Raw genomic sequence first — 20,509 nt, forward strand, 5'->3', positions numbered from 1 at the left:
TCTATACAAGCTGCACCAGTGGTATGAAATGGTACACACTTCCGGTCTCATAAGCGAGTTAATCCCCCCCAGGCCACACACACACACACACATACACACAAACACACCTCGTTTTTAAGTGATGTCACAGACTTTTGGTGATGTGAATGTGGTGTGGATGGGTAAATATGCTACTGTCGCCAGTCCCCTAAAGGGGCGGGGCATCCATGTGACACAGGTACAGGAAATACCTTTACAGTGAGCCGTCTTCTTCTTAACTGTCTGTGACGAGACCACATGCAGCGCCGCTGCGCTTTAATTTGATGTCAGACGGACTACTACGCACTGATTGGTCGAGACTAAGTTCGCGCCGCCCTCTTCTCCTCCGACTCAGCCTCTGATTGGATCCTTCAAACGCCACTCCATCTTTTCAACTATCCAATGAACGTGTGCTCGTGGCATGTTTTTTTTCCTCTCCCCCCCTCTGCTGCTGGATGCGACCGCATTGCAACAAAGTTACAGTCGACACATTTGAATTCTAGTTGCGGAGTTTGGATTTGCTACATTGTAGCGGCGCGCCGACTGTCACTGTGTCTTTCTCAGTTGTTTTCGGGGTTAAAAAACATTTCGTGTGCGTGTTGGTGACTAAAAAGCCTGATTGGCCCGTGTGGAAACAAGGGAGCTCGGTTTTCTAACTGCTCCCAGTTGCGTGCCAGACTCTGTTTGTGGTCACCGATGTTAAAGGTGGTTGTTTCCTCTCCCCAACCTAAACGAATGTAGCTTCTGGATATTTACGGGACTTGTGCGGTTTGTTCTTTTACTTCATTTTATCGTGTTTTTTTACGAAGCCCTAGTGACCTCAGTGTTGTGTTTTTATTAATTTAATCGACTTCAGTTGATGTTTACTGCCTGCAGACGCGTCTGCATGGTAGTAGTGTAAACCAGTCAGTCATAAATTTTGGTGTGGATGCCATTGTCCAGGTAATAACGGTCGCATTTTGACAGTTTTGGTGGGGAAAAAAAGCATAACATAACACACTGATTCCAAAGCAACATGCCCATTAGGCGTTTTGGGGCTCACAAGTCTCTTGTCTCTCACTCTCAACCTCCAAAGCTGTCCTATGGTTACACGAAAATGAATGTTTCAAAAAGTGGGTACCGTGTTTTTTCTGCCAACTCCACCACCGCCTCGACCGAGCTGGCCAAGAAGATCACAGAGTAAGTGGCCTTTAAATAATCTATGAATACATTTTTGATTGCGTTGTTTTGTTTGTTTCCGTCTAAATGCAGTTTTGATGAGGATCTGCCATGTCCATGACCGTAAACTTGGGATCGTAGCATAGAAGAGTGAGGTGACAGGGCGTGTGTGTGTGTGTGTGTGTGTGTGTGTGTGTGTTTTGAATTATGTACTATTGGACTACACACACTCACACACTGAGGGCTTCTCAGAAATACAGACAGCACTGCTGATGGCATGATGGCATCAGATTAGTGTGTGGTTGACAATCACAGTTGTGCTTAATAGATAGGAAAATATCAATTGTGAGGTAATGCAACTTTTAATGCTGTTACTATCAGCTTTCTTCATTGGGCAATTACTAATAAGGGCCTAATGCATTGTGGGTCTTACTCCCTCAAAGGGGTAGCATGGTTTTTTCCAATCAATTTTGTATTCCTGTGTACTTGGACCTCAAAATGTAGGATTTTTCAGGTACGTTTAGAGAGAAGTGGCCTTTATTATTATTAATATCTTCACAGGTCAGTGTTGCCTACCTCAGATATGATGGAGGAGGGTCCTCTCTTCATCAGAAAACGTTTTAAAGACTGTTAAGAATTTTTATTTTTTTGCACACTGTTTCTTATTTGCTGTCCATTTCTTTTGTAAATCAGTTATTCGTTTGAGTGCCTAAGCTATCCCACAGTTTCCCCAGTCTTTGCATGGGTGGGGTGAGGCACCCTGCCTTAGAAGCTGCTAACACGAAAATAATTCAATTAGTTTGGTCTCAGTTGAGAGATTTAGAGTCACATGATCGTCTAAATGCTGTTTCAGAGACTTTTCCAGCCTGATGAGAATGAAATTGTGGTGGAAACGTGGATTGCTTGTAATTACTTGACATTGAAGTGGTCAGACTTAATAAATATGCCCAGCATATGTTTGACTTTGTCTGCCGTCATCATAGCCCATCATCAATAGTGACATCACTGTGCAAATTGACAACACGCTTCTCAAGTGAAGATGAGAGATTTGTTATATTAGATCAGGACTTATCAGGGTTTTTGTCAGGACATCATCTGAGGAGCTTCAAAGGACTTGTCACTGAGAATCATTTTGATAAAAGGAGCCTACTTCATATATGGCTTCTTTACATGCATCAAAGGAATATGCACTGGCCTAATACTGTATATTGGATGTTATTTCAGCAGTCAGACAACATTCACTTAGCCATCATTCTGCGGGGCAGTGAAATGGTTTTTGGTGCACATTAAAATGACACAGGAGTGACCCATTTAAAGTCGAGCCAACTCCCAGATCACTGGCACCACTAGCATTATCTCTGTTTGTTGGTCTAGTTTAGAGTTGACTGACAGGGGGGAAAAAGGCAGCCATTTTCCTCCGGCTCTGCAGACTTGTCAGTCAGCCAAGCAGCAGTTGTATCGCCTTACCCACACAAAGAAAAAGAGCTTACCCCCTTCATACTGTTTGGCAACACTGCAGAACACTATTAGGGGGATAGCATTGCCATTACAAACCTGAATAGAGTTTTGTTATGGTGCAAAGGTGAAGTCTGGTGAACGAAAGGTCGATGTGAAACGGTTGGGCTGGCACACACGATGCTGATCAACGGGACGTAATTAGAATATTTACCCTGACATGCACATGTTGTTACTGGGCTGTGTGAACTAAACTCATTTTTCTTCCTTCACTGCCTTGTAAAGTTTTACTAATGTGACAGATTTAAAACGGTACATGACTCTGCCAACTGGGTCGCCTCTGCAACATTCTTGGATCTTTCCCCAGCCAATCAAATAGATGGTTCATAGGCGGAGGCAGATGTTTTGAAAGCAGGCCCAGCACATGCAACACAGTCTGTTCTGATCAGTGTTTTTATTTGTGCACTTAGGCGGAGTCATCAAAGTTAATGAAACTACCATACATTGGATCCAGGTTCAGGCGTGTAAACAGGGTGAGGCCACAGAGGCCAGGGTGCCCTATCTTGCCAAGAGTAATCCATACTAACAAGAACAAGAGGAGCCTCCCTCATCAACAATGCCAAGCCCTCAGTCATATGTGTCCTAGAGTCTTTTGTTGCATGCTTTGTTTTGAATTGATATCCTAGTGTGACTTCTTAGTTTGAAATTAGACTGCATAATTATGTGGGAATCTTGGTATGGTTGTTTTCATAACGTCTGGGCTTGTTGCGCCTGTGACTTTACACATGCAATATAGCTCTTATGAACACTTAAATATTATGCTGTGTCTCAACTTACTGTTTTTTTTGCACAGTATTGCCGTATAAGAGGGTTTTGTGAAGTTGTCTTTGATGCTGCAAACCTGATTCCGCCCATCAAAGTTATGAGCTAAAGTACTGAAGCTAAACAAACACTTAAATTTGTGTCTCAAGGCTCGCCTCAGGGTTGAAAATTGCACAGTGCTAATGACAGCCTGTTGCAGCAGTTTCGTGCCTCTTTCTGTTACCACTTATTTATGACAGTCATTCAGTCATGACAGTGTCTTCTGCTTTCACTTGTGCAAGTTTGTTCTCTCATTGGTATTTGCATTTTGCAATTCATATTGCCTTCATTGTAGGTATTGCAACCTTTGTCTAATTGCTTCTCAACTACCACATGTCTGTTTATTTGCTGTAATACATTTAGTGATGTTTATACATATTTTTATTGTACTTTACTTGGCTGCAACATCTCAGTTTCCCCATGGTACTTATCTGCCTGTCTGTCTTACAACATTTGTTCAAGTGAGTTGATAACAAACTGGCATATGACAGAGTACTTTACAGTCACTCTGTTTTATAGATGATGGGCTTGTTTCCTGTTGACAGCATCCAGTGAATCTTGGGAAAGGCATAGCAGAGGGAAACCCATTCAACAGATGCTTACAATAGCAGATAAGCAGTAACCATGCAGTAAATGACTCACTCAGCTAACACTCAGGGTTGACATAACTGTGTTGACAACCTTCATCTTTCTCAGATAGCGCCTGTGAAACCAACCCACATATAGGTTACATCAATTAATCTTTTACTAGTTGAAATTGGTGTGTGTTTGTGTGTGTGTGTGTGTTTTGACACTATCACCTCTGCTCTGTTTTTTTTTTTTTTTTTTTTTCCCAGACGCTTAGGTGTTGAGTTGGGCAAGTCAGTGGTTTATCAGGAGGCAAACAGAGGTAAGGTTGAGAAATATCCTTCAAGTCACCCCGTTTCACATTGAATATCTATTTCAAGTACAGAATTTATCTGCTGAGGTCTGGTTTCGTGCCGTCTCGCTTGACTTTGCACTTGGACCCTAACTGACTGCATGTGTTTTGTCTTGTTGTCAGAGACTCGAGTGGATGTCAAAGAGTCCGTCCGTGGGCAAGACATCTTTATCATCCAGACCATTCCCAGGTGAGACACGGGGAGAGACACCTCATTTACAACTCACTGTGGTGGATTGTGTATAGATGAGATTTTGTGTATTTCATCTATATTTGCATAACTTTGGCAGCAGTGCTTTATATCACAGTACAGTCATTTTTCTGGCCATGGCTTATGAATAAAAGAAATGGAATATTTGGCACATTGAAAGTGCTCTTTTACAGTTAGTCTTTCATTTGAAGCAGTCACACAAACTTTGTCAAAACAGAAAAAAAGATGAGATTTTCAAATAATTGCAAAGCAAAAAAAAAAACATGCTGCTTATAAAAATAGAATTCTGCTACGTTGCATAGCAAATTTCTTTCTCCGTATGTCAAGAGATTAGTCTGGCATCTTTCCTGTAATTTGCTCCTCTTTTTCTTTTCTTTTTTTTAATAAGTTCTTTGTTGTGTTGATTATGTTGGGTTATGTCCTGTTGGTGGTTGGCCAGATATTCTTCACTCTCCCTCATGTTTCCTCTCACAGATGACAACAAATGCACGTGGTGTTGTGCAGCAGTTATATTGTTGTCTGTGGAGGTTCTCAGCCCTCCAGCTCGTGGTTATCCACATAACATTGAATTAAGGACAGACGAATGTTTTTGTAGATTCTAGAGGAGTTTCCCCACACAGGTTAAATACCAGTCTGTCAGAGCTGAAGATGCTTCTTGAATGAGAAGTGAAACGTATTTGAGAATCTACAAACAAGTCCAGTTGTCCTCAGTTCAACTCTTTGTGGACAGTTTGAGCAACAGAGCTCTCATGAACACTAAAAGGCACACATTCTCTTCAGTTCTCTAGAAAAATTTTGTCACCACTCCTACAAAACCTTTTTAATAACCATCGTGGCACAAATTTCATCTCAATATAAATACAACCTGGTATAAACGAAAGCATTGCATTCATAAAGGCCAATATAAACAAAACCATTGAACTTAAATTAAAGCAATAAAAAAAGAGCTGATTAGGGATATGCTACTTAATTAACAGATAGTAAGTAGGTCTGTTCACAGGGCAGTAGTGTTTAGACTCCCGCAGAACCACTTTGTTTTCCACTGTAATTTATCATATCAGAGCTACAATATTTATTAGATCAGCAATATCATAAAGGTTTATAGTTTCCAGGCCACTCGCCCACTCTGGATAGATAGATAGAGCTTCATTCATCCTGAAGGGAAATTCTGACCGTAAAATTGACTGTACTATTCCCATCACTGCAGCCCTGAGGAACATGAGGCGACTTCGTGAATAGAAAACCTTTTCATGGCTTCAGGATGATGGCACAGTATTATCATATTATAATATTATAATGATATTATCATATCAGAAGTAAGACCACTGTGCATTAATGATGCAGAGATAAGCCTTTTTACTGATGCAATTACACATTCTGTGGTTTCAGTTTATTAAACTGAATTTCACAGTTTTCTACCATTTATATTGATTCTTTTAATATTCTAGTTGTGTGCTGATGTTCAAATTCCTTTTCCCGCTGCATCGTTTTGATTTTGTTGACTCAACAATCAGTGTTCACTGCAGTAGTCAATATTTTCATCTTATCTTAAGGACCGCACCAGTCCTGTTTGTGACATCTTGTTAACAGATATTATTGTATCTGTCTGTGACCGGTTTCATAAGTATTTACATAATATTCTTTGTTACCTTAGAAGTCAAAGCTAACTTACCCTTTATTCACTCTCATCACTCCCAAAAATGTTTCTGTGAAACTGTGGAAAAAAGTTGCTACGGATACTTGATTGGCACATATGTTTAGGTTCAGAGATTTTTTTTCCCCTAAATTGATGTAGCCTACTTCGTTTTTTCCTAGATGAATTTCTCATTCATATTTACTAATTTGCATATTTCAAAATGCAAATTCAGTTATTTAACATTATTTACCCCACAAGCCTTTAAAGCACTGCTCAATCCTAATCACATGACGAAACTCCTCAGAAAAAAATTTACAAAGTTCTATATTAGCTCCGGTAATCCAAATCACAGTATGTACACCAATAGACTGTATTTTTCATTATTGCGTTATTGACTTCAACAGTATTTCCCTGCCATAATAAGACTTAATCATTTTTAATAGTTTTGGCACAGTACACATTTGGTGCAGAACTTACCTTATTGATCAAAGGGAAGCCGCTGAGACACACACATGTGTACACATGCAAACACTCTCTGTCTTTCTTTCCCACTCACATGCACAGAGACACACAGCCCTCCAAAAAGCCAGAGGTAAAACCTTGACTGAAACAAGTCAAGACAGGTGTAGCTGGAAAACCTTAATGTGCGCTGGACCTGCAGGCAATTTAGGGTTTTCTTGTTTTTGTTTTTTTGTCTTTTCTTGTATAGACCGAAGACACACCAAACCGACAAAGAACTAGCACGACAAAGGCCGACAGGCACATCCTTTCATGTTGCCTGCGTTGGGGCCAAAATGTTGCACTTGAACACACTGCAAAGACTACAACCAATAGCCAGCTAGCTCATACTTTCTGTGCCTGTGTGAGAGGAAAGAACTCTTCAGCAGGTGGCAGTAGTCTGTATTTGTTGCAAAAAACAGAGAAAAATTCCAAGGCACTCTTTTATAGACAGTAAAATGCCTTTATTTGACTGGCAAACCTTAAACTTAAACTTTAACTCCCTGATGAAGGCTTGACACCAAAACACGTCGGAGTGGTTATTAGTATGTCACTTTGACAATTCCAGTCAAATAAAGGCATTTTACTGTTTATAAGAGAGTGCCTTGGAATTTTTCTGTTTTTTGCACTACATATATCCCTCTCCAAAGAGCACCTTGAACTAAACAATGAGTCCATGAAGCGCTCTTTTTTTTCATTTTTTTCTTCAGTCTGTATTTGTTATTGAAAAAGGGAAACCAGAAGACTCACGAATGCACATACACAAACCGTAAACAAAGCAGCTTTGCTTACAATTTTCAAAATTCTCTCGCTCACCACAGTTTTGTAATATAGTTGTGCCTAATTGAGAATGTGTCTGATAAGAAGTTGCAAATGGTACTGGCAGAGGCGGAGGCCAAAAATAAAGGGAAACTGCACTAAATGGATGAAATTATGGAACCTACAGTGTCAGACTCAAGGGGTTTTCCTGAACCTGTGTTGAGAGCTAGAGATATATGAACCATCTGATTTAAAATAAATAAATAAATTCTCAGTTCTTTCCTGATCAGTTTCACGTGCCCTCTTGACTTCGTATTTTGCTTGTTTTGGTCCTTCCGTTTGTCTTCTCGTGCACTTATTTGCTAAACTGAATAGCCAGTCAGTGATCTTTCTCATCGACCAGCTCTGCTGATGATTCAGCATGCTCAATTGGTCGAAAACCCGCTGACAGGGGTGCGACTAGTGCCATCGATGCGTGACACAGCGCAAAAACAAGGGCAATAGGTGCTCACCAATGGCCAAACATCAGTTTGGTGTGTATCTGCCTTTAAGAGAGAGACAGAGAGTATGAATAACCATGCAGGCCGCTGACCTCTGTGTTGGCCTTCGGTGTCATCAAACTGTCAAGGCTAAAAAGGAAGCAAACACTATCCCGTTACATCAGCCACCAACTCTTTGCCTTATAATGCACCAGTCATCAATGTAATAATCATCATGTTGCTTAATCAACATCTAACCACAGTACAGTGTTTGTATGGCAGCCAGCAGAAATTTTGATTGCTGAAATTTTTGATGCCAGTGTCTGTTGTTAGGTGTGACGCTTGGGTACTAGTGAGGAGGTCTTGTGAGCAGGCTTTTTTCTAAACAGCATTTTCCTCTGTCTCAGTGCTTAGCTATGAAGTCATACTTTAATTGCATCTTGGTCAATTTATGATTTAAACAAACAGCTGGGTACATTTGAGGTTATATTTGCCTCTTGGCAGGACTAAAGGCTGGTGAGGGTGTGATGCTGCTCAATAATAACAGAAGCTGGAAGACAATGGGAATATAAACAAGTTGGTCTTCTTTATATACTGTTAACTCAGTGGAATGCCTGACGTCTTATTGTACTGCCCTGTAATCATAAAATTAGTAATAACACATTGCTCAATGTGAGTAAGATGATGACAATGCTGATTTGAACAAACTACTGATTCATCATTAGAGCACTCACGCTCATCATGCTGTGTAATCCAAGTCTCTAGTATCCAGTCATATGCTCAGTATTTCCCAAACACACATAATTTTGCTCAAAAATTGTTGCAAAGGCCACTTCTGCAAAATCCTGTCATGTGCAGTCTTCAAGCATGTCTGCACAAAAAAAACTGTCTGTGTATATGTCATGATCATAATAGTCATGATTAATCATACATTTAAAATATACAAAATTTCTTGCTTATCCTTTCACCGTTGAATAGTGTATTTTACAATGCACTAGTTGCTGTACTACTTGCTCTTCAACGGGCTTTATAGGATGAATTCCCCTGTGCAGTCTCTCTGTTTTTCAGCCTGTTGTCTTCAGCAGCGCTGATGGGCCGACAGTCCATGGAAATCCATTTGGCAAATGCATTGCTCATTTCTGCTGTGTTGACAGATTTGTGCCTTGCAAACCCAGAAGTGTGGTTTAGTGGCATAGATGAGCACCACCACTGAAAGCACAAAGAAACCTGTTTGTCACATGATATTTTAAACTGTTCATGACTTTCTGTCTCATGATCCATCTGGAAACTTCTTGAGCGAAAACTTGCCATACAGCTTTTCTCTTGTCATTTATTTTGTCTGTTATCATTATTCAGCAGCTTGGTGGTGACAGCACGCGCTGCGTTATATGTGACATCACGTGGGGTTAAGGTTCCAAAGTTAAACATTGTGTTAATTTGTGTTCATTTTTCGATATAAAAGTTTGGTTGATGTAAAGGTGGTAATAGTGTTTTTGATTGGATCTCTCTTGTTGCTCAGAGATGTTAACACGGCCATCATGGAGCTGCTGATCATGGCTTATGCCCTGAAGACTTCCTGTGCTAAGAACATCATCGGCGTCATCCCCTACTTCCCTTACAGCAAGCAGTGCAAGATGAGGAAGAGGGGATCCATTGTCTGCAAGCTGCTAGCATCCATGCTCGCTAAAGCTGGTACGGTCTGTCTGGAATAATCCATTGATACTGTAAACTTCATTATCATTAATACAAATGTGACGTTGTATTACACACAGAATCAACCACATTTAGTTTGGCTTTTTTATTTATCCACAGTTATTCATGACCTCATTATTGATGAACTTAAAACGTAATATATTGTAGTTTGCACTTTAATCACTGAAGAGCTTTTCTTGGAAGCTGTACCAAAACGTTTGCTTATTGCAGGCCTAACTCACATCATCACCATGGATCTCCACCAGAAGGAGATCCAGGGCTTCTTCAGCTTCCCCGTCGACAACCTGAGGGCCTCGCCCTTCCTCATTCAGTACATCCAAGAGGAGGTACAGCTGCGTTACATTGACAAAAGGGCACAGTAGTGTTGTGTGTACAAACAGATGCCAGGAGTAAGATTATGTTGTACATCTGAAAATAACTTTCAAAAATGTCTTCAAATTACACAATAAAGCCTTTGTATTTGTGAAGTAGGGTTGAAAGATTGAGGATCAACTCTATATTGCAGTAAGCGTCATTTCTCTCTCCTTCCTCTAGATCCCAGACTACAGGAATGCTATAATCGTTGCAAAGTCCCCATCAGCTGCCAAAAGGTAAGAACAAGTCGTACACATGCAGGACTTGCAGGTTTGCTTGTCATGCTTCCTGTTATACAAAACTGTATCTCATATGTCACTGTCACAGTTACTATGATTCTTATTGTGTGTTTGCATACTAGCACTTGGTGTCATTTGTGTGTGTGGGTGTGTGTGTGTGTGTGTGTGTGTGTGTGTGTGTGTGTGTGTGTGTGTTCAAATAACTGTGCACTTTCTACTACTTCTACTACTTTCTGATTTCTTTTACCCTTGTATCTTAACTGTTTATCTGATTCTTTGACGTGTGTGTGTGTGTGTGTGTGTGTGTGTGTGTGTGTGTGTGTCTCAGAGCTCAGTCCTATGCTGAGAGGCTGCGGCTAGGGCTGGCTGTGATCCATGGAGAGGCCCAGTGTTCAGAGTCGGACATGGCTGATGGCCGACACTCGCCCCCTTCGTCCCGGACCACCACAGGTCACACCGGCCTGGAGCTGCCATGTAAGGAAGACACATAATTAACCAATTTCTCTCTCTCTCCATTCAGTTTCTTATTTACTTTTTCCTTTTTTCACACTCTCAATCACATATGACATAGCACTAGTATCACATATGGCCAAACATTTTTAGGACAGATTATACTTTTCAGAATTTTTCAGATTGTACATTTGGCACCAAGCCCGTTTCTTTGTCAAACGCCCTTCTTACATTCAGTCTTCTTCTGAGAGACCAAGAATGTGCCTTTGGGTGTTGCTTTCCTCATGCCTTTCCTCTTATGATAACAGAAAAGTGAGGATAATCCCATATAAAAGTTTCCTGTGATTCAGTTTAATGTCAGGGTTAGTTTAGGCATATGGTGACATAAAGTTGTGTGAGAAAGACACGGCAGTGGACCTGACGTGCAGCAGAAGTATTATCTGCAAATAAATTTAGTGATTTGAGATTTCAACAATTTTAATCACATGTCTGCTTAGAGTAGGGGCTAAATGCAAGGTCCATCCTCAATACAAACACACAATACACATCAGAGTGCACATGAACAGATTATGTTCATTCAATAAAGATACAACACTTCTGTTCCTTGATTGAGACACCACAACAGTCATAGAGTGATAGCAGGATTTTGCAATTGTTTATAATGAAAAAGAGATTTTTTGCACCACAGACAGGAAGCAGTCAAACTGTGTCAGGATTGTGCACTTGAAATAACCTGCATAATGTCTGGCTTTCTTAGCACTTAATCCTGGATTACACTTCACACAGAAATGAACATGGAGTGTGAGACATCACAACAATGTAATTGTGACCTGAAATCATTGCAGTTGTGTGCACTTTCATGCCACCTGAAATCTGAAACATCCTGAATAGCAAAGAGGAACTGAACTTTTTTGTTGTTGCTGTTGAGGGATGTACAGAGCTAAATTTATTTTCCTGTGGTGTCTCAAAACTCTGGGAGTTTTCAGCTGGGTGGTTGTCATGAGAGGCACAAAAATTATTAATGCCAACATATACATGTGGCGTGTCTGCGTCTCCACACATTTTTAGCCACACAGAAAGCATGAAGCAAGCTTTAGTTCCGCGAATGGTTGGAGAATGGCGTGGAACTGGCAGACATTGTGAGATCTTTATTTTATTCGTGATGATATCTTTCACTTGGACGATCCCAGTCCCTCTCTTAAAGACCATTAAGTATTATAATACCTCCCTGACACTGAGCTTTTCAGTCAGTTGCTTACAGAAGCAGCATAAAAGGCCAGCTTGAGACAAGAGAAAAGGCTTGGGTAGCCATAATGCTGACCCTGCAAGATTTTTTACACACACACACACACACACACACACACACACACACACACACACACACACACACACACAGTTTTCTCATCATGTGTTAGGTCAGCACAGCCCATCCCACTACCCAGACATTGTTGTGGCCAGCTGTGAAATACTGCAGGCAGTGACTGACACTGCCTCTTTTTCTCCCTCAGTGGGCTTTATTTCTCTTCTTGTCGCATCTCATCTGCTCTCCTTTCAGATGAATTTCTCATCCAGCTCCTTCGCCTTCCCTCATTGGCTTGGCAATTTTTTCTGTTGATCTCCTCTTCATTCTCTGAAATAGGAACCGAATCACACTCATTCCACTTCAATTTTTTGCTTTGCAAACACATGTCTGTCATCTTTTGTCATGAAATGTCAATTCTCATTTCTCAATATGAGTTTCCTCCCTTTTGAACAGCCTTGGGAAAGAGCCCTCTGAGAGGAAGGTGTTTTTTTTCTGTGTACTGTAATGTTTTGTCTCTATTCACAACTTTGTGATTGTGTGTTAATGAATGCTTGTTTTTTTTGTGTTTTTTATATGTGTGACTGTTCCATTAATGTTCTGTACCATCCTATCTTTTGGCAACACAGGCAGCAGACATCATGTCCCATTCCCTGGGATAGAGCTCCCAAGTATGACCATAACGCTTGAATCCATTTTCGCTTCTCTCTGTCTGATTGTTTATGCCTCCCTGCATGGAATAACAGAATGAGCTACTGAGGGCTTCCAATATAGTTTACAGCTGGACACTGAGGAATTACTTTAAACTAAATTTGAATGAAAATGGTGGTATGATATTAAACGATAACACACACACACACACACACACACACACACACACACACACACACATGCACGCACGCGAGAGACAGGTGAAGTTGATGGCAACTTGTGTTACTGTAAGTTCAATAAAAGCTTCCTAACAAGAGTAATTTATTAATGTAATCTGTCTAAAACCAAAGATTGTCAGAACCCCATCCCCCCAAAGCCCCACCCAAAAAAAACAACAACAAAAAAAAAAAAAACGTCACTCTAGGGGAAAACACTGATGCCAGTAGCTCCGACTTGTTTCACTGCACTGAGTTCACCCACACTTGACCCTGATGCAGCAAACCTGTCAGCTCTTTTTATTGTTGGCCTCACTCAAGAGCTAAATCCAAGCTAGCTGGAATACTGATTGACTTTATGTTGACGGGAGATACTTAATACACGGATTCCAGCTTACTCCTGAGGTTATTAAGGGATTTCATGGATATCTTGCTTATGCCAGCTGCATTTACTTTAGCTAACACTGTGTCTCCTCTTTGCGGCTTTTGAAGTAGAAGGTAGATCTGTTCATCAAGTGAAGTGCAAGCGACACGTTATGTTTCTTAATGAATTCTTTGTGAGAGTTTACCTCTGAGTCAAACAGGGCGCTTTTGCTTTGCAAAGAGTTTGAAATGGGTGGTGCAAGCTAGTAAAGCCCATGGGACGTTTATGTCCTAGTTTTGTCCATCCCATCACTGAACGATGTCGGGACAGCAGAACTGTGTTGTTCAGGCCAATAAGCTGCTAGTCTGATGAGTGACTTACAACTTAAAGTATGCTTCACCCTGGTCTGCTTGGTCATATCTTTTCTGATTACATCAAACAAATTAATCAAGTTATTCATTCAGTCTCTCTGTTTTCTTCTCAGTGTGCACGTTTCCTGACACACACAGTAATTCTTTTGTCAGCTAGAAGTGAAACACTTTTGTGAAGTGACAAGGGGACCAATACAGAACTACCCAGTTTGCTGAAGGCTAAGCTTGTTTGGTGCTTTGGCCACGAAGAGGTCACTGAGGCACTCTGACTAGTCAGTAGATGCACCTCAAACTCAGCCCCTGGCACAAAATGTTACACTGTGTGTGTGTGCCTGAGCTTGCTTGTTGGCAAGGGAAAATAAAATACTTAACATTGTTTCTAGAACAGGGAGCTGCGCTCCTCTGATATGATTCAACCTTGAGGCACATTTGGATCATGAGATGAAAATAGTTTCCCTTGTGTGGCCATGGTAATTTTTGGAAGCCCTCAGTCTCAGATCCTTTCCTGTTGAATGATTTTGGTTCTTGTGAGATAAACGTCAATTGTTACAGGACTGAGAAATTGTGACCTGAAAAATTATTAATTGTCTCCCCTCAATCACAGATATCACACCTCACCATAGATATCAGTATCTGTTCATTTAATGTGTTGAAACTGCTGAATGCTTCGAACTGAGCGGAAACACCCAATAGAAATGAAAACATGGATTATTACATTGCATTGCATTATAATAGCTAACACAAATTACCGCTAGCCATAAATGACATGTTACAAGAAATCAATTGCAGAACATGAATGAAATCATGCTATAAGCTCCATAAAGAACAATATCCTTCATGTTTGTTGTTTGAGTTGAACCAAAATGAGTATGAGCCAGTTTGCTGCGCACTGATGTATTCTGTTCATGTTTGCCATTTGCATCCTTTTGCTTGATTAGTTTCTCTTTTGTTATGTGCTCAAACTGCTGGCTAAGCAACAGTTTGATTCTTGTTTGTTGAAAAAGTCATTGTATTTGGATTCCAGTTTCCCAGCTTCCTTTCCTACCCAGAAATCTGTAACCACCTGACTGACACTCTTGTAGAGTTTTTAATTGTACAGAAGCCTTGTTGGATGGTCTGTGACACATTAGGGGACTGACCACTGAAACTGCATTGCTGTTCGGAGGAAGTTTTTTGGCATGGTCGGGGCTTCAGTGTGGTGGTCCATATTATTCAAATGTGGTGGTTTTGAAAACCAGGGTTGATTGTTATTTGAAATCTCTTCAACTACAGGGCCTACACATGGAAATTAACCATAGCTAAATTTGACACAAAGCATCTTTTCTCTTTATTTAAGGTTAATGGATTTTGTACAAGGTCCCTGATATAAATAAATTTAATAAACCATACTAAACTAAACTTAACTACTTTGTACATGCCTGCCTGAATTTGGAAGACTTAAGATTGTGGCAGTTAAATTGATTGGTTGGCAAGATCAGTTACTAAATAAACATTTATTTCATTATATTTATTCATTACAAGTTGTATTTGAATTGATTGCAAATAGTGATTTGAACCTGGTTTGGTGGCTCAAAAGCATCAGTTCTACACTCATTAATCCATGTACTACTTTACCAAAAGCAATCACAGTGCAAGACCATGGGAACTCTTGGATTGGATTCATAAGGATCTTCATCTTACAAATCAATCCCACCAATTAATTACTCCATTTTCCTAAAGTTTTCTAAGTTTGCCTAAAGTGATTGCATTGGTGCTGTGGTAGCTGGATGTTTGGTGAGGTAGAGCTGTCTTGCATGATGTTTGCAGGTTTTTAACCAAATCCCTTCTTACCAAATCTCCGTCCCTTGTTTTTTTGTTGCTTTTTTTGATCCCAGTATCCTCTCCTGATCTGAGACACTGGATAGATCTCAGTTATGTGCTGAAAATAACTTCCTCTTATCTTTGTCTTTCAGTAATGATGGCGAAGGAGAAGCCACCTATTACTGTTGTAGGAGATGTAGGAGGCAGAATCGCCATCATTGTTGTAAGACCTTGAGCTTTTGTGACCTACTTTTTCTTAACATAGCTGAAGAGGGCCTAGGCTAGCCTAATCACAGATGAGATTTCCAAAAACAACTGTATCGATAAGACTTTGTGTGAGGGACCATTTTGATGATTCTCTGGTGTGTGGTTTTTCATATTGATTGAATCGAATCATTATTATTAACTATGAATTCTTAGCATCTAGCATAAAGTCTGACAGCAGAGAATAACAAAAATAACCAAAACTCATTATGCTTTACATCATAACTTACAGACAAAAATATAATAAATGTTGAGATGTAGTCAAACAATCCAAAAATAAGGTTTGTATGGAATTCCATGTCCAGGGAGAAGCTTGTACCCTGATTTTCTGCATTTTATTCCACTTCTTTGTGTAATTTTTAACTCTTACCCTTGTGGCCAACATTGTAGGACGACATCATAGATGACGTGGAGGACTTTGTAGCAGCTGCAGAAATCCTGAAGGAGAGAGGAGCCTACAAGATCTACATCATGGCCACACATGGCCTGCTGTCTGCCGAGGCGCCAAGACTCATCGAGGAGTCTGCGATCGATGAGGTGCAATCATGAAACCATTTCTTTTGAACATGAGGGAAGTAGGTCAAAGAGAACAAATTTTGAAGATCATTATCATCTTCACACGCCTTTTGATGTGTGTTGACATCAAAACCTGGAGGGGAGTCTCAACATTAATTAGTGCATGAATCACACATTTCACCAGTAAAGAAACTGGGCCAAATGCCTTTAACATGACTGTACAGTTTAAGTTAAATGTTAATTGCGAAAAGTGTCTATATCCTAAACACATCGGGGAACGGAAAAAGTGCAACAGCAAATCATTCACTAAATTTTAACTCATCATGCTCCATTATATTTCAGATTAGCCAAATAATCCCCAGCATTGGTTTTCAGAGCAATTCTTGTAGGTCTTAAGGCCTGAAAATGTCAGGATAAGCATTTCTTACACCAAAAAATTATGGCACAGTGTATGCAAGGTTCGTCTGTCATGTCTGCATCATGTCCCTGGTCCTCGTCTGTCAAGTTTTTGTCTAACATTTCAGTCTATGTTTGTTCATGTTTTGTGCAAGTGCGCAACTTGCTATCATGGATAACATGGCCAACACCAGAAAATTGTTGTGGATTATACTGATGATCCTACAAGTCATATGCTGTGTTTCACCTGGGAGTGCATGGTGAAAACAGACCCACCTTCTCTCTAGAAAATCTCTCTCTGGGGTTCCACCCCTCACATCCTAAAACCATCAGATACAATCCGAGCTGACATCCTCCAGGTTAGCTTAGATAACTTAACATCATCAAAACAGTATGAGGGATTCGGGTAAGAAGAGGGTTGGTGGGGTCTGATATTTACATCAATAACCGATGGTGTAACAACATCAAGATGATAAAGTCTGCACACCGGACATAGAAATGCAGACCCTATTGCTTTGTGTGTACGACCTCCCACGGGAATTTCCTACTGTGGTCATCAGCTGTGTGTACATCCCGCCTGGCGTAAACACAAAAAACACAGCTGAGATAGCATACCACAGTGCCCATGCTGTGCTAGGAAAATACCCAGATTCTCCGTTGTTCATTATGGGGGATTTTAACAGCTGCAGGCTGGGCAGTGTTCTCCTGTCCTTTAATCAGTACATTGATACTTTAACAAGGAAAGAAAATGTTTTGGACTCGTGTTATGGGAACATACACAGCACTTACATTGCTTGTCTGCAGCCACCACTGGGCTCCACAGAACATAACATTGTTCTCCATAATACATGTGAGCACCATAAACTGCCATAACTCACCAGTTATAGCCAATCAACCAGTGGCTGATGGACCCAAGTGCACAGATACATACAAGGGTCCCTCAGGTGTGCTGACTGGGATATTTTTGACAGCAATTGAATATGAGAGTGGAGATAATCACGGATTACATCAGATTTTGCACAGCAACTACCATCCCAGCCAAAACTTTAAAAAAATACCCCAGTTCCAAACTTCTCAAATAAATGATAGGCTTGGAGACAAACAGCAAGTGTTCTATCGTAAGGACTGGCTTTTGCTCTGAACCATTAACCGTCTGCAAACTTGGGACTTTCTCAGTCAGACCCCACCTCCTGCTCCTTCTGCACCAAAGTATTATTGAACCCATCTTCCCATTTTGCATCACCTGCTATTTTACCATGCTTATCCTCACCAATAGAAACAAGTTCCTGATCCTGACCGAGCTCACTGACCATAGCACACGAGCCCTGCCACCCCCTCAACCCGAGCTTCACCCTCCTCTCCTCTGGCCACAGATTCAGACATCCACTGTGCAAAAACATGCTTTGGGAGGAATTTTGTGCCCTCAGCTATCATTGCCTTAAATAGCCTGAGCACACTGTAACAATGTTGTTGTGATGTTCTTGTTTTTTATATTCTGGTTTGAATGATACTTGTGTACAGACTGTGAAAGTAAACTTCTTCTTTGGAGGATAACAAAGAATGAATCTGAATCTGAAAGTCCTGAAATTTCGAGAGACAGGGAAAATCAACAAATTTAATAAATTCTTATGAGAAAGCATAGAATATCATGGGGTTGTGAGTGTTCACATTATGTTAACATCCCTGGCAAAATAAAACAGAATAATAACCTTTACTAAGGCCTCTCAATTTGACGTGTTAACCATTTTGGGCAAGGAAAAAACCTCACGTTGCCATTTATGTCGGTCATGGAAATTCAGTATTTTAGCCATTGAAAACCGTGAAAAGGGAATTTTACATGAGATTTTGTGGGAACTTTGTGTGTGATGTATTTTGTTTTGTTATGTATTATGTCAGACATGTTTATGTGCTGCTTCTCGTATCAGTGATACAAAAAAACAGTCAGGATGTGTGTGTTACATTGAATACAACAGTGTGCATAGATTTTGTCAGTGTCATGGTTTCAAGTCCCTAAAAAGGTTACAGGAAATGAACTAACCCTCTCCTATTGCGCCCCCAGGTGGTAGTGACCAACACTGTTCCTCATGAGGTACAGAAGCTGCAGTGTCCAAAGATCAAGACTGTCGATGTCAGTATGATTCTGGCTGAAGCCATCCGACGCATCCACAATGGAGAGTCCATGGCCTATCTGTTCCGCAACATCGCCGTGGATGACTGAGGCAACCCACGCAAACACACATTTACATTCCTGTACACACTAAGCACACATGACAAACACACATCAAGGACCAAGAACCAACCACATACTACATTTTTTTTGTTTGTTTTGCTAATTACCCCTCCTTGACAAAAATTGCTTGTACTTGCTGTATGTTACATGAAAGAAATTTCTGTCTCAACGTTCACAGTCTGCTTTATTCCAACAGTATGTTAAATATGGGGACTGTACAAACAGCACAAAGTGTTTCACTGCATTAGTGTTTCCTTCCTCTCGTGTGAAGAGGAAAATAGTGTTACATTATGTATTGTATGCAGCCTCCCAGTATGCACCGGTATTTGGCTAATAAAAGTTATTCTTGGATAAGTAAGTTTTTGTCATTATTTCCACCAATGAGTAAAGTTTGGATGTACTTGAGTATTTGGATGAAAGCATCACATTTTCTAATTTTAAATCAGCAATATGAACTACAGCTGTAGTTTACTGTTGAAATGTAAATGTGGGGAATAAGGTAGTGCACATGGTGTAACTAAGAAATGAAAAAGAAAAGCATTGCATCTGAACAGAAAACTTTCAGTACCAGTTTCAGTCACTTTAGAGGCCCTTTGCTTTGTGAAGCATGAAAAAGCACGACATCTTAGTTGGCAGTGCTCACCACAAAATTACAAAATAAATGTTAATTATCATCATTAACCCTTTGCAAGCTTGTGCCAATGAAGCAGTGCTTCACATGTATCAGGTGTGAAGTCATTTTATGCTTGCCTCCATACAGTATGGGACTAATTCATGAAATATGGTTTAAAAAGTGGCCGTTGAGGTTTGGTTGTGTCTGTGTGCACTGATTTGCATTTAGACTTGATAAATTCTGTTTTCTCAATATGGCTGTAGACATAGATATTATCTTGCACTAAACTTAAATTACATACATACTCAGTGTTTCTTTTTTAAAATAACAAAAATGATTACACAGTGCATAGTCATTCTTGTGAAGTTTAATGTACAGTTGGTGACTTAATTCACAAGTACATTTTGTATACCAGCACGATGTATTGAGGCATAATCTAAATGTTCAGACATGTCATACATTCCGTGTAGTTATTTTTCTGTATCTAGGGCTGTTGCCTAAAGCAGAACTGAAGCTGTAAATCTTTTTTAATGGTAATATTTCGGCATGATCTTTTGATTTGAGCGGACCAAAGAACCACTTTTCTGTCTCAGGTTGCTATTATTTTTTCAAGGATTACGTATATTAATTACATTTCATTACGCTGCAATGGATAATCTTGTTGCTTTCTGCCCAGGACCCTGAACTTGTTCTAAACGCCTCAGAATTGCATTAATCTGCTGAGGAGCTTCGACCAAGTCCAGGGGCAAAGACATGTTGGCGCTGAGACGCACAGTTATTGCTGGATGAATGACCACCCTCACTGCAGCTCCCTTAAAAAGTGACCAAGTAGTTCGAAAAAAAGAGGTTAGTCTGAGTAAAGTGTCCAGCTTGACAACCTCAACATCCCAGACGCAGAAACTAGAGTATTGAAACGTCATGTTACTAGCAAGGTAAAGTCCACACACCTGCATGATTGTGAAGCTGATAGGCCTCCCTCCTGTTGCTGCCTGCAAGTGAACAGCAGTAGAGTGCGGAAGACTGTTTTAAAAAGTGGACT

The 20,509-nt window shown here is 40.3% G+C and overlaps 1 protein-coding gene across 2 annotated transcripts; it reads left to right on the forward strand.

The window, feature by feature from the left end:
- The first annotated feature begins 439 nt into the window (after positions 1-439).
- LOC115360640 (phosphoribosyl pyrophosphate synthase-associated protein 1) lies at positions 440-19,215 on the forward strand. Of its 2 annotated transcripts, XM_030053685.1 has the most exons (11): positions 441-960; positions 1,094-1,197; positions 4,329-4,381; positions 4,535-4,601; positions 9,514-9,686; positions 9,918-10,033; positions 10,242-10,297; positions 10,629-10,774; positions 15,604-15,674; positions 16,106-16,252; positions 18,687-19,215. In XM_030053685.1, the coding sequence occupies exons 2-11, from the start codon at positions 1,115-1,117 to the stop codon at positions 18,843-18,845; spliced, it is 1,071 nt and encodes a 356-aa protein (XP_029909545.1). In that variant the 5' UTR covers positions 441-960; positions 1,094-1,114; the 3' UTR covers positions 18,846-19,215. The 2 variants fall into 2 exon arrangements, with proteins under 2 accessions (XP_029909536.1, XP_029909545.1); XM_030053676.1 differs by having other exon boundaries at positions 440-1,197.
- Positions 19,216-20,509: the final 1,294 nt, after the last annotated feature.

The sequence above is a fragment of the Myripristis murdjan genome, chromosome 1, assembly GCF_902150065.1.
Source record: "Myripristis murdjan chromosome 1, fMyrMur1.1, whole genome shotgun sequence".
Lineage (NCBI taxonomy): Eukaryota > Metazoa > Chordata > Actinopteri > Holocentriformes > Holocentridae > Myripristis > Myripristis murdjan.